We start from the raw sequence: 27,108 nt of genomic DNA, 5'->3' as shown, positions 1-27,108 counted from the left end.
CACATGGATGTACTATCTCCTATTAAGGTATCCATTTTAACCAAATATGGTTCCTTGCCCTATTAAGTGCTGCGTCTACACCGAACAGAATGAAAATGCACTGAATGTCATTTGGGTAAAAGACGGCAACCTCACTGTTATATTAGCCATATCTGTGGGGAGCAATTATTCCAGAGTAGCATGTTCTTATTAAGTCATGCTTTATTATGGTTGTGTAATGAGTCTGTGTAAAGATGATAAGAGAGTGATAAACGAGGCCAAGCGGCTGCTATGACCTCTTGGCTACCAACAATAATGAACAAAATAAATTGCCCATTGGCAAAATCTTGTTTTTGGAAATCCTGTGTTGAGAAATAGAAACTCCCATTTTATATTATATTGATAATAATAATAATAGTGCAGTTAACAACATATGCACGGTAGGATACATAGCTGACGCTCTTGCCAGCCCATTTAAAATACCAAAGTATAATATGTATTGAGGCCACCTGTACCATACATTACTATGGTATACAGTAGAACGCCACTAAAGGAGTTGAATAATAAATGTTTAGTTCAGTGAACATCTCACAATCTAAGATGTGTTTGGGTTTTGCTTTGTTGTTTTTTTTACAGCCAGTGATGGAAAAAGGGAAAGTGTGATGATAACCATAGACAACATCGAAGTTATTATGAAGTAGGTACATAAATGCTTTTGACACTTTTATTGGCATTTTTTTACACATGCTAAAACAAATGGACTCAAATACTACAATTATCAATACAACACAATATTTTTGTATTTATTATATTTCTGTATATATCAATCATGTGTGAAGTGTTGTGCTACATATTTAGTAATTACACTACAGTATAATGTAATAGTTTTGAGTCTGTTAGATGTGAGTGAACAGTGAAGGGATTTACCCTCCAACACAGGCGACGCGCGCGTTCACGTGACCATCGCTTCCTCTTGCCGTGCGGGTGCCCGCCACCGGAGAAGAACGACAGAAAATGGCGAGTCAGTGTAAAAGGCAGCAATGCTCCATCGACAGGCGCGGCTTTCGGCAGGAACTTGACTCTTGGCGGCACAAACTCATCCACTGTGTAGGTAAGAACCAAGAGAGCGGTTGAATGTACAATATAACCCGCTGAGAGAGCGGCTTCGGTGTGTAAATAATCAGCTATTACCCCAACTCACTTCGGGGCATCTCCAAGCCAGTCACTTTTTTGTCCTTTGTGATCGATAGTTAAATGTCCCGGCTTGTTTGAACTCATCACTGTGTTCGTCTCATCGCCGTTTTTGGCGTTGATGAAAGGATTTAAACACTTTAGCTAGTGCTGAGTTTGTTTAAAGGGCACCGTCTTAAAGGGAGTGTCACGGGATTTATCGGACAAACGGCACATTCCCATTTGTTTAGATGAAATACGCTCTCTCAGCGGCTGATATTGTATAATAAATGTGAATGCGGTGATGTTTCTTTGCATTGTGTGTGTTAATTTGTTGAAAAAACCTATTACTTTTACACAAATTTCTTCTCTGTGTGCGTGTATGACCACAAGGAGGAAGTGAGAGGGGGAGCTTCCGCTTTAGCCGACCGAGCTTAACACCCCCAGTGTTACTGAGCACCTTAAAGCCACGCTGGCTTGTTTTTAAATGAATGCAGTGTTTGTTTTGTTGGTTATTGCGCTGACTGGACCAAAGTTTCCAAGCGTAAATGCAAGTACACTGACTTCAAGTGGAACCTTGAACCTGTTTGGGAGAATTTTATGAGTTATTTCACACTAGAAAACCCTCATTTTGGTGTGTTTTTTTTGGTCATACTGTATGAAACCATTACCCAAATATACATTTGCAGCAGTTGGGACCCTCCATGTATATGTTTGTATAGACCCACACTTTCGCTTTTTAAATGCTGCACACACAAGGGTGAATATTTATCAGATAAATATGTCGGACTGACACAAAAGTTCTCTACAAAACAACTACCGTATCTTTAGGATGTTTATCACAACATTTGGTACACACAAGCAAAATTGGTTTTAAGATTAAGATATGCCTTTATTCGTCCCTCAGTGGGGAAATTTGTATTGCACAGCAGCAAGAGTACAGAGTAAGTTAAGCAGTACAAAATACACAATATAAACAACCCAAGTATTAACAAAATCAACAGTTTTTCCCAGAGTTATATACAATACAGTATGTAGATAATATGAAACGAGATTAGATATATGACCAGTCTATACTCTGAGATCTTGTTAGAGAGGTAATATGAGGCATTATGGAAATACTTCTCATAGAACTTAGAATATTGCATTTAACGCCCTTAATATTGCACAGTGAATGGCATCTGGAGTAACTATACTATACTGTCTATACGCTTAACATGCCGTTAAGCGTGAAGTCGCACGCATCTCATATGCAGTATAACATGTAATTGTTCATATTTGGTACTTGAACCTCTTCCACTACTTTATGTGCTCAATTGTCTTTCTATGTATGTGCTTGCGGCCGATGATGGAACAATGTCATGTGATTTGTTATAGTGCTTGGGAACTTACTACACTTTATTAAACCACCTGCCTAAAGTGTGAATGCAACATAGGAGGAATACAGTTTATTTGTAGTTCTTCCCCTACTACCCACATGTGGTTGAATATATATTTTTTAAACACCTAGTGGACAGGAGGTGTACATTGTAGCCTCAATTTATTATTGGTGGTGTTCTCAGCAGATAGAAGTCATACTAGTGTTGTCTTGTAGTTTTTTAATAGTTACAATTGCCTTTCCATCAGCTCAAGCCAGTGTGGTCATTCTCCTCTGATCTTTTGACAACATTATCTCCCATGCAACTGCGGCCTGCTGGATATTTTCCCTTCATGGGAGCATTCTCTTTTAACCCGAGAGGTGATTGTGCAGCAGGCGATTGCATCTGGCACCAGAACATGGATGTTTTGTGTATACAAGTCCTTGGTTTATGACCAAGTTCCGTTCCTACTCAAACAGTACACAGAGTACCTGAACAATGTAAAACACAGTAACAAAAACACAAAACACAAGTATAAAATAAAACCGTTATGAAAAAGATAGAGAAGAAAAACACATTAGGCTTCTTGTTATTGCAGTCGCTTTCATAGCTAATTACTCAATAAATGCATGATGCAAGAAACACATATGCACACCCTTACTGACTAAATATTGTGATTTGATATTGCAACAATGAGCTTTAATGGAACCGGTCGCTGATTAAGGGTCTGAACATCTACATTGGTTGATCTGACAAGTCTTGAAGTAAGGTTGATTAAAAGTAGAATTACTATAGCTCCTGCTTGGACATCAACAAGTAGCAAGCAACAGTTCAACACTAAGGTAGGTTGTGTTGGAAGCGCTTACAGTATGTGCTTTGTTTGTTTGTCTCAGCTCAAATGAACATCTTTCCTGACATTTGGGCAAATGTTAACCCAGCATCTTTGGTTCTATTCAGAGTCAGAGCTTTGAAACCACACTTAAGCTGCAGTGGTTTAAAAAAAAAAAAACACTCTTGACATCTTGTGATGATGCTGATCTCAAAATGTCACAGTACATCAATCTCATGTAAAGTAGCCACCATGCATTGTGCTTGTCGAAACACACAAGCTATGTTTATGGTAGCAAAGAAGGTTTTTGACTTGAGGTAAAGTGCTTATTAATAAATACCTCGGTTCCATTGTTGTTTTTGGTACAAAACATTTTTGTGTACTTATAGTCAAGAACAACTTCCACAGTAAAAACACGCATTAGTCGATGAAGACAAAAATGTTTTAGTTGGTTAAGTTTTTGTAAAAATAATAATTACATATATATATATATATATATATATATGTATATTTAAAAATATATTAATTTATATCATAAATGAATAATAATATAATAGTTGCCAGTTACACCTAGCATGTTTTTGGAATGTGGGAGGAAGCTGGAGTCCCTGGTGAAAACCCATGCATGCACGGGGAGAACATGCAAACTCCATACAGAGATGGCCGATGGTGGAATTGAACTCGGGTCTCCAAGCTGTGAGGCCTGCATGGTAACCACTCATTCACCGTGCAGCCCTGTTAATGTTCATTCATTTTCTACCGCTTTTTCCTGACGCGGGGTGCTGGAGCCTAATCCAGCTGTCTATGGGCGAGAGGCGGGGTACACCCTGTACTGGTGGCCGGCCAATCACTGGGCACATATAGACAAACAACCATTCACACTCACATTCATACCTATGGACAATTTGGAGTCACCAATTAACCTAGCATGTTTTTGAAATGTGGGAGGAAACCGGAGTACCTGGAGAAAACCCACGCATGCACGGGGAGAACATGCAAACTCCACATAGAGATGGCCGAGGGTGGAATTGAACTGGGGTCTCCTAGCTGTGAGGCCACTTTATGCCTCCTTCCTATTCTTTTTGCATTCTCTTTCCAAATTGCAAATGGAGGATTAAATGAAGTTAGAGGTGATGCTATGCCAATGTTGCGTGGCGTCACACGAGGCCAAATAATGCCATGACTGCTTCACGGACATAGTGACAATGCATACCCATTCAGGAACAATGCGCGTCATGCGTACTATTGTCATGCACTCGACGTAAACAGTACTTGGGGTAAATGTGACATGCGGGAGCTTGGCCTGAACATGTAAACGTATGTACCAGGTGATCTCTCACTGTCTACTGATCCCAAACAATCCCAACACTACGGGGTTGGCTGTGTGCTCACCATCCACAAAGGCAGACATAATAGTTTTTTTGTCAGTCGTCACGCCCTCCCTTTATGATTGACAAACACTCCTTGTGTTTGGGCTGCAATTGTGAAGCTCCAGAGTACATGACAAATACATCAGCCTGCTGCCTGTAGAAAGGCTTTTTTTGTCCCTGATAACAAGGACATACTTTTGTTTGGCTTTTTGGTGGAGAGGCCACCACCACCACCACCACCCTACTCGTACTCAAATGGATATTTTGTCTTAGTGTATTATTGTGTGCAGTAAAACTACAGACCCCGAGACAAGGGCAATTGTTCCACGAAACAGGAGCAACAATTGTTGGCATGTTTGTTTGTACAATGCATTCAGAGCCCCCTGATGCATAGTGTATGTCTCAACATGTACTCCTTATCTAGACTACATTATGCTCTCTTTTTAAATAGCGGGTGCAGATTCTCTTATTTATAATTTCATCTTATTTATTTTCCAGTTTTCCTTGTAATGGGCTTTTGGCCTACAATTCTGATTTTATTTATTATAAAACACCTTTTATGCAGGTTGTCTTTTCACAGTTGGAAATCATGTTTGACTTAAGTAATGTTTTTTTTTTGTCATCGCAAGTTTTTTCAGCATTGCACCATTTAAATGTCAGGCTGTATCATATCATCTTAAGTCACCATGCCATATTTTTTCTTTTTATCCGTTCAAAACTGTCTGATTTGTAGAACTACAACTGGACTCTGTGTATTATCAAAGCTTTACTTCCTGACTGATACCCATCAAAGATTTTACTACAACTCCAGGTTGATACCTCAATTCCTTTTAATAATTTTAGGTATTGTATTATGGACCCTATGCATTCTGATTGCACACGTACAATTTGTTTTATATTTACATTTAACATCTATATTGTTTTGTTCATTTGCTTTGTTCAGGGCATCATTGGAAAAGAGCAAGTTTTCATTTGGCCTTGCATAAATAAGGAAAGGTTGAATTAATTTGAACTGAATAACCTACATTTTTTTGGACTAGTCTGGAAGGGTTCCATGACATTCTATGTTTCCATGCCGTGGTCTAATGTAGGAAGAAAATATCCACACTTTGTTGCTCAGCAAATTCATGCAAATTTGGCATCCCTCACCTTATTTTTATATCTTTGTGTTAAAGGAATGTTGCCCTGTTATCTCACTACCATGCAAAATTAACACCAGCATCTGAATACTGCAGCATTTATAAAATATGATGCCTCACGGTCTTAAAAGATTAAAGAACCATCGCTGTCGAAGTGTTTTGGGAGAAAAGATGGCAGGTTTAAGCGACAGTCTATTTTGGCTCAACACTGATTTGAGCTGAGGGAGCTCCTGTTCTGCAAGCCTGAGTTGTTGTACTGTATGTGTACAGTAGTTACAGTGGGGGATGGGCCGAGTGGGGGTTGATGCAGCACTGTATGCCGTCAGCAGCAGAGCAGAAGGGTGGGTCATACATGTGGGGGGGGGAAAGGAGCAGCGCAGATCATGATAAGAACTCCATTTTTGAACATGATCATCATAACCCAGAAAGAACAAGGCTGTAATATGTTTGAAATAAAGATATATCGACACTTTTATGCAAGTTACTGAATTATCTGTGTGCCTACAAACCAAATTTTGAACGAAAGCATCTGGAGTGTATAATAAATAAATAATAGTACAATAACATAGTTAGTAATGGTACAGTTCATCGTTTGTCTAATCCTATGATTTCCTGAGTTTCAGCAGTTACTCTTAAATCTGCCATCTTAATAGATGCAATGAAAAATTAAATACAGCAGTAAATTCTGACAGGAACATCAATGCAGAATATATTGGAGGTGCTCGACATTGCTGGTTTCCTGATATCTTGATATTGTCCAGCACTTCATAACTGATATCACTTGATACCGATATTGGTTGTAGATTTTTTTTCCAATAAACATAGTATACCTTGACTACTTTCATTCCACTGTATCCGTTTCACAAATACTGCAATATGCAAAACAAGTTATAGAAAAGTGCCATATTATTATTTGTTTATATCTTGTCTCAACAAAATAGTCATTCAATGACCATTATCTACTAAGAGAAAATGTCCTGCTATCAACAGCATTGATACAAATTGAACAGCTGCACATTTCTATGTGGCACAAACATCCATAGAAGAACAAAGTAAAGTGTAGTATATCAATACAGTCAGTGAAATTATGTGACTGTATTATATGAATTATAAACATTATTTTGCACGGTCTGTGTGATTTTTCCGGAAATATGATATTTGATTATTATTTGTTATTATTAATTATATCAATACGGAAGGACTCACACAATCTGCGCTTTACAGTCATTGCAAATTGCATATTTAGAAAAAATCTGTATATGACACATGGACCGCGAACATACAGAAGTAGTAACTTTGACAATTGGATAAATATGTCAGAATATTTCAGAGCCATGCATTGTGCCAGGAGTTTACTATTGGTAGCTACGGAGATGATTGAGTACAGTAAATTTTGTGAGCTGAAGTGTCAGCATTTCGACCTTTTGAAGTTTTCAATGTACAGCTGTCTTAAGTAGGAAAGCAGCAACACCCAACATGTAGAAGCTGCAGTTGTGCATACGTTGACATACTTAGAACTTTATTGCCGTTGGAGAAGACCACTGTAAACAAAGAGAGTGTGTTGGCTTTGGGACAAACCAAATTGTGGCGATCTTGACTCTACTGTTGTGTGGCTCATCCTACTTCTCAGGGTGGACTATGTGTAGATAATCAAGTTACTTTTTCACTTACTTGTTCTGTTTCTACATTTTCTTTCAGTGACCAGATTAAATTATATCTACTAGTCAGTCATCAGTCAAATTCGATTACATTAGTACACAATCCTGGCTGCAGTGCCAGCTCACCAAATCTGGATTTGACCCATGTCGCAGTTGGGTTCAGTAGGGTATTACAAATGTAGGTCAAGGCAAGGGTAAGCACTGTGAACACTACCTGGAAACTTAATCTCATTGGTTTTTGGCCAAGGTTTTCCACATTTGCTATCCTTTTTTAATATTCATATGATATCAGTGTGGGCTGCACGGCGGTCGTGTGGTTAGCGCGCAGACCTCACAGCTAGGAGACCCTAGGCCATCTTTGTATGGAGTTTGCATGTTCTCCCCGTGCATGCGTGGGTTTTCTCCGGGGGACTCCGGTTTCCTCCCACATTCCAAAAACATGCTAGGTTAATTGGCGACTCCAAATTGTCCATATGTATGAATGTGAGTGTGAATGGTTGTTTGTCTATATGTGCCCTGTGATTGGCTGGCGACCAGTCCTGGGTATACCCCGCCTCTCGCCCGAAGACAGCTGGGATAGGCTCCAGCACCCCCATTACCCTTGTGAGGATAAGCGGTAGAAAGTGAATGAATTAATGAATAATATCAGTGTATACCACAAACACTTCGGAAATGTTCAGGCAGTTTGTGTTGATTCGAAGGAAAATTAAAACCACCACAGTTTGTGATTGTTTCAATGCTGGAAAATAGTTTCTCCGCTGTTTTAGCTTTTTGCATGTACACCTTCATACTGTTTGATCGGCTACCAAACCATGCATTACCCAAGGTGTATCAATATATAAAGGCAAGAAAACCTGCCTTTTTGGAGGGAATATTGCCCATCCACAATCCATATGTGCGACATGAACACATGTTTCTCTTTTCTGTGCTTTCTAAAGATACAGAAACGGATAAAAATATGGAGATATGAATTCACGTAATGGGGAAAAAAACTCCCAAAAGTGCTAAAAACGCTCCCATTTCTTTCAGTGTCCAGGTTAAAGTTTATCTGCTAGTCAGTCATTACCATTCCATTCCATTATTATGCAATCGTGGCTGCACACCTTGCATTAAAAAAAACGTTTTAATAGTGTTCTTTGTAGGCAGCATAGGTGTGTCCCATAATGTGCATTTGTTTTTCCAGAGAAAAATGTGTGTTCATGTCTCACATAAGAATGATGGATGATGGGCAAAATTCCATGATAGGCAATTCCCTTTTAAATCAGAGAAGGACCTGGCTGTCAGTCAGGAAGTAAAAAGCCATGTTGACTTTAGTGTGAAAGTTGTACAAATGTGGATTTTCCTATTCTAATAAACGTTAATAACATCCTGTTAAGCAAATTAGGGCACACGGCGCAAATAAAGATAATTATCCTATTAACCCGATGACCTGATTATTGCACTGAGTTGTCGCCAAGTTTCAGTGTTGTTTTTTTGGATTCTGTTTGACTTTTTTTTTTTTTACTATTATTGGATGTGTGCTATTTTTTTTTTTAAACAAGGTGCATTACACTTTGGAGCAATTCCAGTTCTCACTGAAGTAAATGAATATAAAACACCTGCAAATTCTCAGTGCCTCAGCATGGGTGTGTTTCTGCTGTTTGTCATGCATTTCATCCCTGGCCATTACTTTCTATTTTATTTTGTAAAGCTTGCAGAAAGGCTTAACATGACATTAATATTTTATAGTCTGTACATGTAAGAGCCTGCTTTTTTTCTAAATACAAGGTTCAGCTTCCCAAATGGTTTGGCTTTAAAGAGAAATGTGTGTAGTGTTTTTTTTTTTTCCCCTCTCACCCAAATGCATATACAACACACCATCATCTTGCCAGTCGGAAATAGTTTAATAATGCCTCAGAGTCATGGTATTACTCAATGACACACTTTAAAATGCCCGAAACTGAATTCTTGGAGAGTAGTTTGATGTCATGGTGCTGCTCTGTCAAATGAAAGTGGATGACCTACTTTCTGGCTCTGCCTCTGAAATATTTCAGAAGTAGGATTGGATGGCTTCAGCTGAGTCCTGTGCAGTAACCCAGAAACAGACTCATGCTGCAGCTAAAGGCAAGGCTGTGTTTCACCACTTCATGCCCCCCCCCCTCTCGGTTTGGCTGTGTATATAAATATATATATATATATATATAAAGTGGGTGGGAATTTGTAGGGAGGCAGCGAGAGGGCATTTTTAACACATGAGAGCGTTTGGTCCAATTCACTGAGTTAGGAAAGAGAGTGGATCATCTGTGAACATCTACTGTAAGTACATCTTTGAATGAATGGAATGAACATTTCTTGTTAGTTTGTATCTTTTTTGTGAGAATTGTGTGCCTTATAGACAATAATGCACACATTTTACATCCGGCTCAGTGGACAGATGTGCCATGTGACCTCTTTAGCGCATGATTTGATGCATGTAGTGGTTTTTAACTTGGGTTATGTTGTCCCCCGCAGCAGTCAGCATACATTACATACTGTGTGTACATATACATGTTGTGTTAATGCACTGTAATCCCAAGGCATTTTAAACTGTGATGGAGGGTGCGTGATCACAATATTTCACTTGTTAATTCATTTATGCTTTTTAATTTATAGAGAATATCTGTCATTTTGAATATCCACGTTATCTGTTGTGTTTGCTAATCAGTTGGAGGGCTGCACAGGACTGTGGAGAATGTTTTGATCATTCCACCTGGCACTTATTTCTTTTCACTGTTACAGTATGCACTCGCTTCCCAACTCTGTAGTTGCTTCAGTTGCTTGGCAACAGGAGGATGAAGGGCATGTTACTGTTGAAGTAAAAAAAAAACCCGGGGTGAAAGCTGATAATGTGTATTTTAACTGAAGGTGTTGTCAAGATGAAATAGACCAATGATGGATGTGACATTTTTTCCAACTGTCTTCTTTTTTGACAACACACACTTAATGGATGATCTTCAACAGATGTGAGATACCAAACATATATTTTGCACCGATTTAAGAGACTCGCAATTTTTTTCTCTCTTTTCTCAGGTTTTGAGAGCATTCTTGAAGGTCTCTTTGGCTCAGAGCTGGTAGAAGACCTCCAGGTATTTAAGGGTAAGTATCTTTTATATGCAGTAATATAAGTGAAGTGAATGAATGAATGTATTGAGTGTGAACTGTTGTCTTTGTCACAATAACTGCTTCACAGTACCATGTGGTACCCCTTCTACATTCACATTTCTTAACAAGGCAGCTCGAGAGACAGAGTAGACAACTAAGCTGGTGTTTTGAATGGCGCAAAGCCCATGAAAAAAGTCAAATATCCTGCAGATATTTTAATAATGCATGACTTACAGTATGTGATACAATAGTGGATATTGTACAGTGTTTCCATGCTATTTACACCTTCAATAATTAGGGCTTTCATGAGACGGTGCACAAGATTACAGAAGAGTACAATGAAACTAGGACTGGACAAATAAACTTTTTCATTTTTCATCCACAAATTAATACTAAAACATAGATATTCTTATCAAAAATTTTTAACCACTAATGTTATGATAATACGTATTAAAAATATATCATGATAATGAAATATTCTTTTAAAGGGGACCTATGATGCTCATTTTTCGACCCTTTTGTATTGAGTTGTGGTCAGCTACACACAATAACCAGCACAGAAAACTTTTAGGTTTTCCAGAATCTGCACCTATTGATTTGTGCTTCCTGCCAAAATGGTTTGTTTTAATTTATTCCACCCACGGCCCGTCTCTGAGCATACCCACCCAGCTGTGATTGGTCACACGGCCAAAATGCTTCCTAATTATGAACCATATAAGGAAGTCCGCTCATCTGTGATGCACAATAGGTCCCCTTTTAATATTGTCATCTTTCACTCTGTAAAGTTGTTGAATTGCTGGATGATGTGATACTTTAACATTTGCAGCATTTCTTGAATTCAGTGAGTGTGAGCACTTTGTGCTAAGCATTTGTGAAATAGCTTTTCATTATCATTTATACTGGAGCACAATATTAATTCGCATTTTCTCTGAAGACTATTAGTAACAAATGATTATTATTAATTATCTGGCATGTGTTTTTTGTCTGCAGATTTGGAGCCTGTAGCAGGGTCTGACTGGTCATTTGATGAAAATTGTTTATTCTGCTGTTTTAGACGAGATAAAGTAAAGGTAAGATGAGTTGTTTTTTTTGACAGCAGACACAGTATGTGTTTTGCATCCTGTCTAAACCATTTTACGACTTCACAGGAACACTTGATTGGCTTAAGTAGTGAGGAGAGTCTCCAAGATCCGCTCAAACCTCTCCTAGTGAAAGATCAGACCACCATCAGCAGATTAGAGAAGCAAGCAGAGGAATTTCTAAATGCAGTCCTTTCTAATAAAGGTGAGTGTCATTTTGTTGAAGGTGGGTAAATTATGGATACACTGGCGGCAAAGTGGTTTGTTCATTTCTTCTAAAGAAGAGAAGATATTGACAATAAGGAAGTAAAAGAAGAACAACCCATACAAACACTGTAGTAACTTAAACATTATTCCTACCTAATGATTGCCAGGTGTCATACATACATCTGTATATTTTATTTAATTAGATGATGTCTAGTGGGATGCATGTTCGTGGTCTACGTCTATGCATAGTTTCGTAAGGAGCCAAAATGCGCTCATGATAAGAATTTTACATTGTCTTTGTGGCTGTGTCTAATAACGATGGTCACTTTCCAGACGTGCCAAGTTTCTCCGACCCACACATCCCAGTAGTGGCGCGAGAGATCCTCCAGAGAATGATCCGACAGTTTGCCACCGAATATACCTCAAAAACCAGCCCTCCTCAGGATAGTAGCTCAGAAACCCAGCCAAGCTCTGACCAAAGTCCGAAGACCCCAGCCATGAGTTCTGGGGTTCCAACCAGCAGCCCGTCTGCCGTCATGGCGGGGCCCGCGCACAGTCACAACCCCGTCCTTAGCAAGCTCCTCATGGCGGACCAGGACGCCCCTCTTGACCTCACAGTCAAGAAAACCCAGTCTGAGCCCAGTGAGCAAGGTAGTGTGAAACTAAAATATTTACCGAAGGAGCAGCTGCCTGAACATCCAATCTAAACTGAGTTGTGTCCATTTTTAACAGAGGGAGTCCTTGACTTGTCCATCAAAAAGAGTCGCCATAGCAGCAGTTTGCCAGACCACAGTCCATGCCTTTCTCCTAAGGTGTCCACAATCAAAGGGTAAGAAAAGTTGTTTTTAATTGGCCTTCATCAGTCTCCACTCCTCTTTTGTTCTCATGTCATCATATTGAAAATCTAAGTGAAAGTTTTAAATGGTGTTGCAACTGGTGCCTGAATTAGTTTGTGTTTCAGAGCAATTTAAGCATGAAACACTTGGAATTGGAATAAGAATGATATTTGGGTTCATATCGGTGTCAACTTTTTAAAATACTGAGCAATTTAAGCATGAAACACTTGGAATTGGAATAAGAATGATATTTGGGTTCATATCGGTGTCAACTTTTTAAAATACTGAGCGTTACATCAAGTTAGATGGCATCAAACAAAATAACAACAAACATACAACTACAAACTTACATTGCATATTGCAGTATTTCTTATTTTGCACAAACTTTGTCACAACTTGCACGATGTGCCCTGACATTACTTTGAGGGAAAATCTGCTGCCAATGAAGTGCTGGACAATATTGATATATCTGATACCAGTAAGAAGCCAATCTATTGAGCATGTCTGGTCATACTTATTTGGCAAAGCACGATGAGTGATAATTTACAATACAATCTTGCCCTTGCAAATAGTAATAACATTCATATTCAAGGTGCACATTTTTTTGTGAAACAATCCTGAATCCTTTAAATGATAACATGCAGAGGGTTGTCAAAACAAAACCATTACCTGTATTTCCATTACTGTGTTGCAAACATCAGTAGTTTGCATTTGATGCCATGTCAATCATTCCAGTAGAGCAAAATAAGCTCTGTCAAAGCTGTCCCCAAGGGAGAACGTTAATGCAAATGTTGTGATTTTTCACTTCAGCGTTGATATTTTTTAACCTTTACATTCGTGACTGTAGATCTGTATAATATAAAGATGTTTTTCTATTTTTTTTGTTACTTCAAACACATTTAAAATGTATATCCCCCCCATACCCGCAAATCCATCCTGCTAACTTGACGCTCGTAGCCGATTTTGGATTAACATGTTCACTAGTGATGGATGCTAACAAGTTTAATGTACAATCCAGGTTTAAGATGTAAGTATTACTCACACTTCCTAAAAATGCATTTTAAATCATAAAATACTCACATTTTAACAAACGCTAATGACCATCTATAGAATACAGGAATCAGAGTCCAGGGTTAGCATGACAACCGCGGTTACGTCTGTTGTGGGGCCGTCTCCATATTATTCTGAAGTGGTTAGTGCTTGTACGAGACTCCCCTATACTGTAGGGTGCCGGATGGTACCGGTGGAACGATTCGATTCCATAAAATTCCATACTATTCTACGCTTAACATCTGTTGACATAAACACTAATCACACAGTAGAAAATAATAAGCCAAATCTATAAAAGTGACATAGAAAAGCAGAAAAACAAACACATCAAATGTATAATGTGGACCAAAAAATACTTTATTGATGATGGGGATCAATAAATAGTCCTCATTGTCAATTCACCATATATCAAGGTAATACATATTTTTTTCCCTCCTATGTGTAATTTAATTAATTCAATGGGAGTATAAATGTAAAAAGGTTTGTATATATATATCGGGTGTATATACAGGGAATTTTAAATATGCATATAAAGGACGGCATATATAATATGTACAATAAACGGTGTAACATGTGCAAAAATATGTGGTATAAGGTAGAATTCACACGAATAAATAGAGGCTATAGAGAATATATCAATAAAAAACAAATAAATAAATGTGTGTGCAAATCCCCTCAAATAATGACACACTTCAAAAGTGGCAAAAATGTGTCCGAGCAAAGATAAGTAAATAGCACTGTTTGCCACATGGGTGCAATGAAAATCCTGTGTTAGCTTGGAAGAATAAATAATCCCATCTTCACAACGTCATAACATTTCCATTTGAGCATAGTGTTTTGAACACACCAGGTAGGTAACAAAGGTGTAACATTCAAATGTAAACAAGTTACAAACCCAAAAAAAGGTAAGCAGCAGCCCTTTGAAAAAAGGTACCACACTCGTCTGTTGGTTTAACTGATCAAGATTTGTTATGCCACCGGCGTACTTGGTCTGCATATCTTACAAATGGCGTGGCTTATGTCGAGTTTTATGTCCTTCTTGTAAAATCCAAAGGCGTTCCAAAATTTTTGTTTTGCTGATGTGTTGAAACTCCTTTTGCGGTGAATAGCTAGCATTAGCATGCTGCTGTTATTTACATCCATTCTCGTCTTCAGTCATGGTGATCTACGGAGCAGTCCAGGCTCTCATGTTTTATTTTATAGTTGCACTGTTTGCTAGTCTTGTGATACCCAATAATGAATTAATGGCAGATTCTTATCGATCTTGGATGCTGTGACCAAATCCGCATCCTTGGCTTGTCAAATCGTCGTATCATATCGTACTGTATTTATCATTCACAACCCAAATGGCAACCGTGGTGCTTTTACGGACCACCACCTTTTTACCGTACCCAAAAGAGCAAACCTTCCCGATATCGGTGTTGTATCAATTTGCTGCTTAGGATCAGTCGAAAGCGAATGTAAGGCTCCCCGCCTCATTTTTGTATCCACCGACCGTTAATTAGTCTTTCATTTGACATTAACACAACCCTCTGCTGGCTTACTCTTTTATTGGTGTGCTTGTTCAGTGGTAACGTCACGCACAAAATGTCAAAAGCTATTCTCGCATTTGTCATTTAGTGCCCTGATGAAACATCTGCCAACAATTTCCTTAAGGATCAATAAAGTACATAATCTAAGCTGCCAATTACTCTCCACTTCATCATGTCCTCTTTCTGGCTTTGCCCATTACATTTACTCATTTCCTGTTTGTCTTTCTTGTATTTTTGTTTTTTTTATTGTTTTTGTCTGTTGTAAAATTTGTAACCAATCATTTACACAAGCAAATAAATGTCCCATTTTTTTTTTGTTCTTAAGTCTCACAAACAACCCATCCAGTCAATTAAGGCAAAAGAGAGTGATGTTACCAAAGCAAGGTCATATAATAAAGGAGTGGCCAACATCCTCCCTTCCCCAACCCATCCTCCTTTAGAACAGAGAGAAAGACACTGTGCAAGCTCTGCTTACACCCAATTTCCTTCCATCCAATCAGGCGATCCTTGAGCGCGGACGGACAGGATGGGAGGAGGAGGGAGAATATCGGCCACTCCGCCCGTTATAAGCCCTCCTCATCTCTTGCGTACTCTCTGCACATCAAAGAGGAGGTTGGTCTGGAAAGCGACCCAGAGTCACCTCTCAGCCATAACCGCAGCGTCACACCCACTGACCTCTGCGGAAACGGAAACGGATTCGGCGCCTGGAATTCCAAAGCTCATTTTGGTGCGCTCCTCAAACTCAAAGCTAGCAGTGAAGCTAGCGAGCACCTTAAAGACATTCCCAGGTTATTGGAAGCTGCTGGACTCTTTTCAAAGTCTTTGTCCTACGGTAAAGGAAAGCACCAGGATGCCTTCCGAGACCACACCACCTCTCTTTGTCAACCCAACATTGACCTCAAGATTCCCCAAGTGCGAGTTTTGGCCGCAGGGACAGACGGTACTTGGGATTCCCTCCCAAATGAAAATTCAGGTTCACTTTGTGAGAATGGTCTGGGAAAGAAGCCTCACTCCCGCAAAAAAAGCAACGGTGTTTTTTGGCCTCACGACACACATCATCGTCAAGTCAGAAACTTTCCTCTGGATTCGGAGTCTGACCTAGGAAACAAACCGCCACGGAAGAAACGTGGTCGCTACCGACAGTACAACACAGAGCTTCTGGAGGAGGCCATTGTGGTTGTGATGGGTGGGAAAATGAGTGTATCCAAAGCCCAGTCGATCTACGGCATCCCCCACAGCACCCTGGAGTACAAGGTTAAAGAGCGCCTGGGGACCTTGAAACATCCCCCGAAAAAGAAACTACGGCTGATTAACTCGCTTGATGAGAAGAGTGTTTCTCATTTCCCAAAGAGTGAAGAACTCCAGGCCATCTCTGAGGAAAGAGAGAGCTCATCCACAGAGAATGGAAGTGGGTTGCATGATGGAAGTCTTTCACCAAATTAATTTCATCCTACAAATGTACAAACACATTTTTAACAAGGCAAATGTTGCCTTTATGCCCGTAACACAAAATTTCTAAATTAGTTATATGAATAATTTCTTACATTTGGCTATGAATGCTTTTTAATATGATTCAATGTTCATGGCCATCTGTCTTTAATATTTCATGGTCTCTATGCATTTGATTACTATATTAGTGTGTGTATTTATTTTATTTATAGGTTTCAATTTGAAGGTTGCTTACATTCTGTTACATTGAGAGGAATATTACTCAAGTGGCGCCCCTCAATGTCTAAAGACGGTACTGCCCAGTACATTGCATAATTCATATAAATACAGTATGTAGGCCGTGTAAATATTACTCAAAGCATTACAAGCATGCTTTATATTTATTATTATAATCGCTGTTGTTATTTTGTACATGGCTGACAAAGTTCTAGTCACTGTTTTTCCAAATGTGACAAAAACTGTATGTTCAAACACTAATGTCCTCAAAGTATGTGTTGGTTCTCCACATTATAATATCCAATCTGTTGTTTTTATTTCCTGGAACCAGAATGCAAATTATACTTTTTTGGGGGGTTGGGGGTCAATTCCAGTTTCAGCCATTTTTAAAGAAATATATAAGATGCACAACAGGATTTTATATTTATACATTCACTGTGCTATATGAATGGTAATTATTGATTCTCAATGCCTTCACAGCGCCTCAGGTTTAGTTCAGGTTTGGATGCAGGACTTAATCCAATGGCGGATTCACTGTCCACTCACACATTATATACTGTATACCTCACTGGACTCAGAAGCTTCAAGAAACAGTTGCCTCCTCTTATGTCGCCTCAAATAGTATATAATAGGCAGTAATTCAGGTTATTTTGACAGGATGTGCCCTACTTACAAATGTCTTCACAACATACCTTAACTATCGGCAGCATTTCAGTGCCAGCATAAGCCTTCAAACCACTTTAGTGATTGATTTAGGGCTCAGATTTGAGGTGTCAGTATATCCTCGATGCCTTTTCTTCAAGGCAGAAATAAGCAGAAATTTTATTTTTCACTTATACACTAATAGCTTGTCTAATATAATAATAGAGCTACACTCAGCTGTACATATTTGACACCATTCAGTACGCAGTAATATAAGGAACAGTGCATTCAGGTATTTTTTAATGTTATTTAGTGCCAGTAATAACATATGTATATTTTAATGTCAATGTTTTATCTATTTGCAGTACTTCAGGTTCTTTTCATGAACAGTTTTTGAAAGTGATAGGGGTCTCGGTTCACACGACTCTTGCCTTTTGCTCTTCCCTTAAGGTTTATTTTATTGTTTTAAGTGGCGATATCAAACCTCAGTTTCACAAGGAGGTTTTTGTTGTAAAACAACTGTAGTTTATAAACAGCTCTGATGTTTTCATGTAATATGTTGCCTGTTCAACTTTGAAGAAGACATTTTCCCAATCTACCGGCATACCTGTAGTGTGCATTGTCACGTATACCTCAGGGCACTCGAGAAATACGATTCTATTTTTTATCAGGTTATACATTCCTGCAGGCTTTTATGGACACATTGTCGCTTAGATGTTCCTAAACGACTCGGTAGACTTAATTTATTGTTTTGTTGTGTTCAACGGACCAAACTCATATTCACCTTAACCACACATCACAACCAGTATGAATAACTTTATCAATACAAGTCATTATCCACAACATAATTTCACAAACAAAAAATACCGTTGCATTGACAATCATTAAATTGTGTCAGTCTCATATTCAGTGGAACATATTTTCAACCGTCACTGTTCAGACCAGATTTTCTTGTATGATAGGAGACATCAAATTTATACATGTTTTCTACATTTTTAAAAAGAATATATTCAAAAAAAGCAATGCGTTTATATTGATTTTAACACCACATGTATAAATGTGATGCGGTCTTCTATCATATAAAGCATACATGCATGCGTTTTGGTTTGGAAATGGGCAAAAGTTCTAAATGTGCCCTCAGATATTGTTTGACTACCTCGACTTGCAAAAACATGACATTATGTTATTATCACAACTGTTTTAATTTTCTTTTACTACTCGTAACATTGGCTCTTAATGATGTAAAACACTTTGAAATCTTTATTAGATGCAAACAAATGTAAATAACTTTGATTATAAAACATGAGAAATTTGAAGAAAATTGCCACAAAAACATTTTTGAAATGTAATCTGCTTATTACTTGTGCAGTAAAATATAATGAGCATTTTTCATGAAAATTAAGATTTATCATCACTTTAGGAATGAATGTAAACTGATTTGATAAATAAGTGTTACTAGACATATAGAGAATCATTCAAATGTATATTTAACTTGATCATCATCTCTTTCAAAGGTGGTGATTGTCTTTCTTGTCATCAATAAAGTATATCTAAAAGGTACCAATAAATTAGATAGATTTTATGCTGCCGCTGTTCATAGTGAGCAAAGATAAAATCCCGAAAGAATAAACAGCATTGCTCAAATACTTGTTATAAGGCATAGTTATAAACAGAAAAAAATGTATTTAAAAAAATATATTAACTGTGTTTTGCATGACTGCGTTATGAAATGTGAGGAGTTAGATATATACTAAGGTTGTGTGATCTTGGAAATACTTGTTGATGTTAATTATTGTCAAGTCAACTTGTGTGTTGAGATGAACAGTGAACCTAAAATGTTGCTAAACCACTTCACAATCTGTGCAATGGGTCACTCAGGATGAAATACCTACATAGTCTGTAATAGTCAGAATATTTATATTCTTAATATGTAGTCTTAATGAACTTTGGAGAAGAGTTTTAACACATCTGTAATTGTGAAATGTTGTGATGTGGTCTGCGTCTGCATTTTAGAACGGTTATTTTTTATTACGGTGCAAGAAAAGGCATGCGTGTGGTGTCTTTATGGTTGTGCTGTATTGTCAAATGGCAAGGGAAACCTTCAGGGATGATACCATTCAGAATTCAGGTACTCTTCTTTTATTCCTAAGGTTTTTTCCAGCAGGGACTGAAGAAAAAAATTAAATTTGCCACAGAGGCAATTCTTATTTTTACTCTCAAAACTATTTTTTAATCCCTAAGATTTACATATTGGAATATTTTTGTCATACAATATTCAACAACAAAATACACAATTTCTCTTTGTTTTGTTTTTATAACGTTTGAGACAATGAATGTCATATAACCACTGCTGCAGGAAAAATACGTTGGTTAACACTCTCTACTCGACATTATTTAAAACAGGCTAGGGTGTATTTACTTAAACTAAACAGTTCAACAAAGAGGGTCGACTCATTGATGCCTTGTGCAAAAAAAAAAAGACTGATGTACTTTCATTGGTTGTAAAAAAACAGAAAAGTCCACATTCTTCCACAATTAAAGCGGACCAGTTCCACAGTAAAATATTTGTAGCATTCTATTTTGAAAGGGTCTCAGGAATCCAGAATACCTCGCTGACACAACTTCAGCAAACATTTATGAAATACAGCTTACAATGTCATTTAATGTAGACCTTTTTATGACACACTAATTTTGCATATATAGCCCACTGCCTATTTTTGGTTTGTCACTTGATTTAAATTTAATTGGAAAGCACTTGTTTGTATTGTTTTCTTTGCACGACACAAAAAACTTGACACTATGTATGTATTCTATATTTGCCCCAATGTATATGCTCTTTCAAGTGATAAAAAGATGTAACTTGTTTTAAAGTGGATGTCCTGTGCATGTGTAGCATTTTCTTAATGTAACAGTATATAGCAGTGTGAAAAGAGGAAAACATGTATTAACTGTCATGATGTAATTGGTCGAGTTCACTGGATTTAAATTGACTTAAAAAAATCACTTATTCTTCTAATAAATATGCAATGATAAACCTTTAAGGCCTGTTATTTCACCCGACTTCAGCAGATACCACCATACAATGTTTCCTTGTATTTTCATTATTTTTTCATGTTTTTTCCTTTTCTGTTTTCTCTTCAGTGAGTGTGCAGTCTTGCCTATTTCAAAGGCAAAAGAGCTGCAGTCCACCTCGACACTGGAACAGTTCATGGCCAAACTCTGCCGCCACCATCAGAGACAGATTGTCGACGCCATAGGTTTCTTACAGACGGAGGTCAAGGCACTGGCGTCTTTAAAGACACAGCAAACTAATAACTCCATTTCTGAAAGGGAACAGGGAACAACCTGCTCCACCCCTGTAACGCCTGAGAAGTCACCCTTTGAGTTTAGGATTTCTGCTGAATCCACGCCCAAATCTCAAATCCTGGATATGTCCTCTTCTATCCAAAGCAATAATGTGACGGAAAATATTCCAGAGACTGTAGTTCCATTGACGTCTGTTCTTGCTAGCCCTGTGTTGGATCTTCATAGGCCTGAATCCGGGAGCAACGAGACTTTGGTCACCCCTGCAGGCACTGACAGCAACCGTCAAGGTGACCATGCTCCTCTTAAGATGAAAATTATGAAAAGCACTAATGTCGCTGCTGGTAAGAAGTTATCTTGTGTGCTGACAACCTCCCTAGCATCTGACTCTGGTACATTGGAGCCCAGACAAAATAACTCGAATTTATCCAACAGGACCGAGACACAAAGTGCTAGACTAAGCTCCTCACTGAAAAGACATAATCTGCTAAATCACTCGCCTTCTGCGAGACCCAGAGGGGCTATGTGGCGCACCAAGGATGTACCAATGAAAGAGTTTTCCCTTCCTGTGGCTAATACTGCAGAATCACCACGAACTGCCAGGAAAACCATCCGCCCATCCACGCATCAACAAAGTAGACATGCTCCTTACAGGATGGTTGATCCTGATCTTGGCAACTGTGACATTGTTTACATTGACAAACCCATTACAGAATGCTTCAAAGAACAACAGCGTAACTTGCTTCCCCGCCGCAACGCCCGGAAAAGCACTAGGGGACATTTGTACACAGATGAAATTTGGGAGTTAAAAACTGTTCGCACGTTGGCAGGAAGGGGCAACTGTCCTAATCCGATGCCAGAGTTGATCACATTGGTAACTCCAAAACAGGTTCTTTCAAAGCCTGAAGGTGTCCCCCCAGTGGATATGCCGTTTGCTGGAGCATGTAGAGAAACAATGAGTGAGCAGATGTCCTCCGAAGAATCTGACGAAAGGGTAATACCAGGAACAGGTGACGTGGTGGATGCAGCAGCTCATGAAGCAGACATTATAGTAGAAACCAGTCAAACCGATCAATGTCAGAACAAGTTAGAGACCCCTCAATCTATAAGGCCACAAACTGAGAACGTACAAACAAATATTAGCACAGATGATCTCCAATTACAAGAGCAAACATCTTCTGAGTGCAAGAAAACAGCGGAAGATCATGAAAATGTTGAATTTGAAGCACAAAAGGAAAAAGAGCCTGATTCTCAACAAACCGAAGCAACCACAACAGTAATGTCCGAAACAACAGTCGAACCGTCAGAGGAACTCAACACAGTAGAAGCTGAAGTTGAGATTCTGTGTAATAAAATACACGGCAGTGAGACTACACTTCTCCCTTCAAGCAGACAATCACCAATGGATCTGGAAAGGGAGAATGAGAAAGACAATGACAAACCCCAGGAACCGATACCGGAGGAACAGACATTCTCTGATAACTATGAAGCGACTGAAAAATCTTTGACCTCAGGATTAGTCAAGGAGAAGGTGTCGACTGAGCAACAAAGTACAGCAGATGAAAGTGATGTGCCTGTATCAACATTTGAAGAAGATGAATATGACCTTTCCTCAAAGACGATGGATACACTCCTGAAGGAATTACCCCCTTGGCGTAGGAAAAGAGGCACCGTGATCTCTATGCCAAAGAGGTTGCGTCAGTTGGAAACAGTGATCGTAGGCTACGTTAATGGGAGACCTATATCAGCCTCCGACAGGAGTCTGCGCCGTAGATTAAACAGCGGCACATCACCCACTAAAACCCCGGTAAAACAAAGCCAGAAAGTTCCCAAAAAAGACAAAGCTGACTCTCTAGAAACCATGAACCTAGAACCAAATACAACTGAAGCAGTCGTATCCACAGAATCCATTGTGACCACACCTGAACTTCCTTTAGTGGCAGCTTCGGAGATAACTGAAAACCCTAAAGTTAAGATATCCCCCAAATCCAAACCAATCCAAAATCAAGGCCAGAAAGTTGAGCTAGTTGTTTCCAGCACAGAAACCAAACGACAACTAAGGTCAGCCATTCAGAAAAATTCTGAAACTCTTCTGTCAGATTTTTCTCCGAATTCCGTCACAACAGCTACTTCATCCCCTCCTTCCCCTGAAGCCGTGCCCCCCATTTCTCCTCCTTTGAAATGGTTGACTTCACCTGCAGTTCCTGAACAGGCTTCACTGAGTCAAGAGACATTGTTGGAGGTAAACGGTGAAAAAACTCAATCAACAAGGAGCATTTCAGAAGAAGTCCAAAGTATCTCTTTCCAACAAAAGTTAAGATCGTCAAAGATCGTAGAAGAAGAAATTCAAACCACGACTCAGGTTGATGTGGGGTTATCATGTCCATTGGAGGATGAGACTGAAATGCAAAAAAGGGTGACGGCATCAAAAGGAAAAAGGGTTCTCATAATGGAACCTTCAACAGAAACACAGAAACCAAATGCAGTATCTTTACAGAAACATAGTACAAGTTCACCAGGAGTTGACAAGCCCACGAGAATGCCACTGAGGAGTGAGAGCAGTAAAGTCGACACGACCTCCCAACCTGTCCTCCAGGACAACAAAAAGCTCTCTTTGCGATCCCAGAGGTTGGTTTCACCGTCTTCCAGTGTGCTCCCTGTATCTGGAAAGAACACTGATGCGGTGTCACCTACCAGAACACCTCCATCAAAAACTCATATCCGGTCATCTCCATCTGTTCTGCCTCGGAGCTCAGCCTCCTCTGTCATTTCACCAAGACTGGAACCACGAAGACAGACCAGCAAGTTCTTGGAAGCACTAAATGGAGAAGAAAATCAACAACTGCTCACCGACTTGAACCTCAAATATGAAAAGATGCAGAAAGGCTGGCTGCAAATGGACAGAGATGGTCAGCCAGCAGCAAAATATAAAAACAAATCAGACAGACAAGCAGCGATATGGAAGAGTAAACGCAGGGCCCGCAAGCCAAAGACTTTAGAACCACAGAAGTATTCACCAGTTCAAATGCTCTTCACCAAGGACTTTAATCTTTCCAGTATTTGTCGCTGGTTCCTGGAATCAACAGAAACCCAGTCGCTTGTCATTGTAAAGAAAATAAACACACGTCTTCCGTCAGAAACTCAGCTGTGCTTCCACAGCTCGTCCAATTCATCGGGGGTCTCTCAGGGCGTTTTTCCAAGCTTACAAGCGGAACGCTTAAAGAAACACTTGAAAAAATTTGCCATTGCCTCTCCTGTAAAAAGTAACCCCAAGAGTCAGAAACTCATTGCAAAAACACTGGAGCAAGAAACCGCATTGATCAAAGGCAAAGAGAGACGAGAACTTCCCAGCGCTGCTCCAACCAATCACACGCACGCAAGACTGGATGCTGGTGGACACACCAACGAATCTCAGAAACCTTCTGCTAAGCCAAAGAATCCGGCCAGCGCCAGGATTTTGAGGAAATACTCCAACATTAGAGAAAAGATGCACGTCCAACAAACAAATATTCGACTGAAATCTGTCTCTAAAAACCTAAAACCGAACGGCTTAAAAACACTAACCACAGAACCTGCTGTCAATCCACCTCAGAAGGCACCCAAACTACCCTTACCTGTCGTGAAGCCAGTGAAGGCAACAAGAATAGCAAGGAGAAGAACATTGGCTCGAAGAAAGTCTACAAGACTTCGAGCAGTCGAGGCTCGGGCCATGAACCGAGTCAAAAGGTGTTCGCAGCGGCTGAATTCTATGATGGATTCATCAAAAATCCAAGCAGACAAAAAGACATCAGAAGTAGACAAAGATCGGGAAAAGTCCTCCGTGAACAAAGTCAACTCTGGTAAAAATCAAGTCAATGAATCACCGGAAAGAAAAGAAGTTGCTTCTGAAGCGGACAGGAAGCCTCCGATCGCACCCGACCAAGTGCTGACTAGGTCTCAGAAGAATATGAAAGCAACGTCGAATGATATCTCTAGTCATGTGAGAAAGATCTCCAAGATGACAAAGCAGCGTTCTTCTCTCAAGTCCATCAGGAAGGCTGAGGGAATCACCAGAAAAGCTGCTGTGAAGAGAAACCGTAACGCCATGTGGTCGCGTACGAGAGCTCAGGAGCTGCGAGCTCCGCCGGCGAAGCGTACCAGGATGTCACGGTAAAGCTGACTTGTTTGTTTTATTACTTTTTATCTGGAATCTATTCAGAAAGGACGTCCGAACCAAACTATGGACTTCAGTATGCAAATGCTTTGGAGTGACAAATATGTTTGTGGGTGCTTCAGGGACTGCACAAAGATGAAATTTCGTTTTTTTTTTTCAAGCATTTTTGAGTCTATGGCTTCAAAGTGACACTAAATAATTTTCCCTCCATGTTTTTTTTCTTTTTTCCCGCCATCTTATTGAAAGCTTTGCAGTCTCGGGCCCGCCTTCCAATCACAGCCGAGTGATCACGGGACTTTTGTGACCAGGTGCCTTATTTATGAAGTTCAAAGAATGTCTTTCCAAATGTGAACTCTCCTCTCTTTTTTTTTTCATTTTTCCACAGCGTATGCAAATAATTTTCTTGTGTTGACTTACAGTAGCTGACAGGTGTATTTTTCTATGCCCGCTTTCTACAGCAGTAACTTTATTTTAGTTGCATTACGATATTTAAACAGAAGTTTGAGTATTTGTTCCCCCCATCTGGTGAATACTTTATTTACTGTAGTGATCCGTCTTTTTTTGTGGGGGGTGAGGTTTTGAATTTAAGGTAGATTGAAGGACTGAGGAGCAGTTTCAGACCATAGTTGAGGAACGAACCGCTTTCCTGTGCACATAATGCACACCTCATGCTAATATCCATGTGTTGTAACTTGTGAATAACAGTCCCTCTTTGTCGCTCCTCAGGCTTCCCTTAAAGAGACACACACACTTTATTCTGGAAAATCTATCAGTTTTTGGCTTTAACAGATAAGTTGATGTTAGTTTATATTTTTGGTTAAAACTGCCAGAAAGACCTCTGGAACTCCTCAAAGTACGTACGCATTATACTTTTAAACAACCCCCCTGTACTCCACCCTACACACAGCATTAGTGGAACATTCCATGTTTAATTATTCAACTTTGTGAACCCTCTGTGAAACCTTCCGTGCTGGTAGCTGACTATGGTCAATTGAAAAAAAAAAAAACATTTTTAATTATCACTGTTATTTTATTCTGGAAACCCTTACATGTACAGTCTATGCCGATCTTGTTTGTGGTCTTTTTTTTTTTTTAATTATTGTTATTTAAGAGCTGTGCGTCACCTCCTCAATGTAGCCCATCTGAACCAGTCCACCAAATATTCAAACTTGAACGTGTTTATTCTCTACACTTGCTATTTAAGGATTTTTGGGGGAGGGGATTTTGTATATTAGAGAGAAGTGCTTTATTTGTGGTAATCCCAACAATGAATCATCACGTTTATGTAAAGGTTGTATTTTTGCTGGAGCTGATATAAAGATGGAAGAATTTTATGTGTTTTATCGACTCACTCATTCAAATTTGTAAAGGACTTTTGACAGTACTCAATTTTCAAGTTAAACGTATTTTTTATTTGTCTCTTTTTATGTAATGTTAGGTATTACAACAATTCTCAAATGTACTTTTCCGTACATTGGCCGGATTTTGGTGTGCAAATAAGGCCTGCCATAAGGAACAACATTCATCTTTCTTTCCATAAAATACAGTAAAAAAGGGGCATTTTTCAGACAGCGTGACATAATTAACCATGATTAATTAATTCGAAAACCATGATTAATCATTTATAATGTATGTATCCATCTGTTAATGAAATGCAGTAAAATTGGCATATTTAAGAAATACTTGCAAATGGTGATTAATCATGATTAATTAATTTAAAACCCGTGATTAATCATTTGATAGTGTATGTATCCATCTGTTAATGAAATGCAGTCAAATTGGCATATTTAAGAAATACTTGCAATTGGTGATTAATCATGATTAATTAATTTAAAACCCGTGATTAATCATTTGATAGTGTATGTATCCATCTGTTAATGAAATGCAGTCAAATTGGCATATTTAAGAAATACTTGCAAATGGTGATTAATCATGATGAATTAATTTGCAAACCATGATTAATCATGGAGGTTTAATTAATCTGTTAATGAATTGCAGTCAAATTGGAATATTTAATA

General features: G+C 38.9%; 1 protein-coding gene across 2 annotated transcripts; it reads left to right on the top strand.

Moving 5' to 3' along the window:
• Positions 1 to 951: 951 nt before the first annotated feature.
• On the top strand, positions 952 to 26,414 carry LOC131108037 (ligand-dependent corepressor). 2 transcript variants are annotated; one of them, XM_058058718.2, is made up of 7 exons: positions 952 to 1,090; positions 10,552 to 10,617; positions 11,614 to 11,693; positions 11,772 to 11,907; positions 12,243 to 12,560; positions 12,642 to 12,738; positions 20,776 to 26,414. In XM_058058718.2, the coding sequence occupies exons 1-7, from the start codon at positions 994 to 996 to the stop codon at positions 25,088 to 25,090; spliced, it is 5,109 nt and encodes a 1,702-aa protein (XP_057914701.2). In that variant the 5' UTR covers positions 952 to 993; the 3' UTR covers positions 25,091 to 26,414. The 2 variants fall into 2 exon arrangements, with proteins under 2 accessions (XP_057914701.2, XP_057914702.2); XM_058058719.2 differs by lacking the exon at positions 20,776 to 26,414 and adding an exon at positions 15,828 to 20,748.
• The last annotated feature ends 694 nt before the right edge of the window (positions 26,415 to 27,108 follow it).

The sequence above is a fragment of the Doryrhamphus excisus genome, linkage group LG20 (genome assembly GCF_037039965.1).
Source record: "Doryrhamphus excisus strain RoL-2023G ecotype Guam linkage group LG20, RoL_Dexc_Guam_v1.1, whole genome shotgun sequence".
NCBI classification, from domain to species: domain Eukaryota; kingdom Metazoa; phylum Chordata; class Actinopteri; order Syngnathiformes; family Syngnathidae; genus Doryrhamphus; species Doryrhamphus excisus.
Note: the sequence above shows the minus strand (reverse complement) of the source record. Positions and strands in the feature narration are given on the sequence as shown.

Coding starts and splice junctions, on each gene's coding strand:
- LOC131108037 (XM_058058718.2), top strand. CDS start 994: ATGGCGAGTCAGTGTAAAAGGCAGCAATGCTCCATCGACAGGCGCGGC. Junction 1,091..10,551: donor CAAACTCATCCACTGTGTAG/GTAAGAACCAAG, acceptor CTCTTTTCTCAG/GTTTTGAGAGCATTCTTGAA. Junction 12,739..20,775: donor AAGGTGTCCACAATCAAAGG/GTAAGAAAAGTT, acceptor TTTTCTCTTCAG/TGAGTGTGCAGTCTTGCCTA.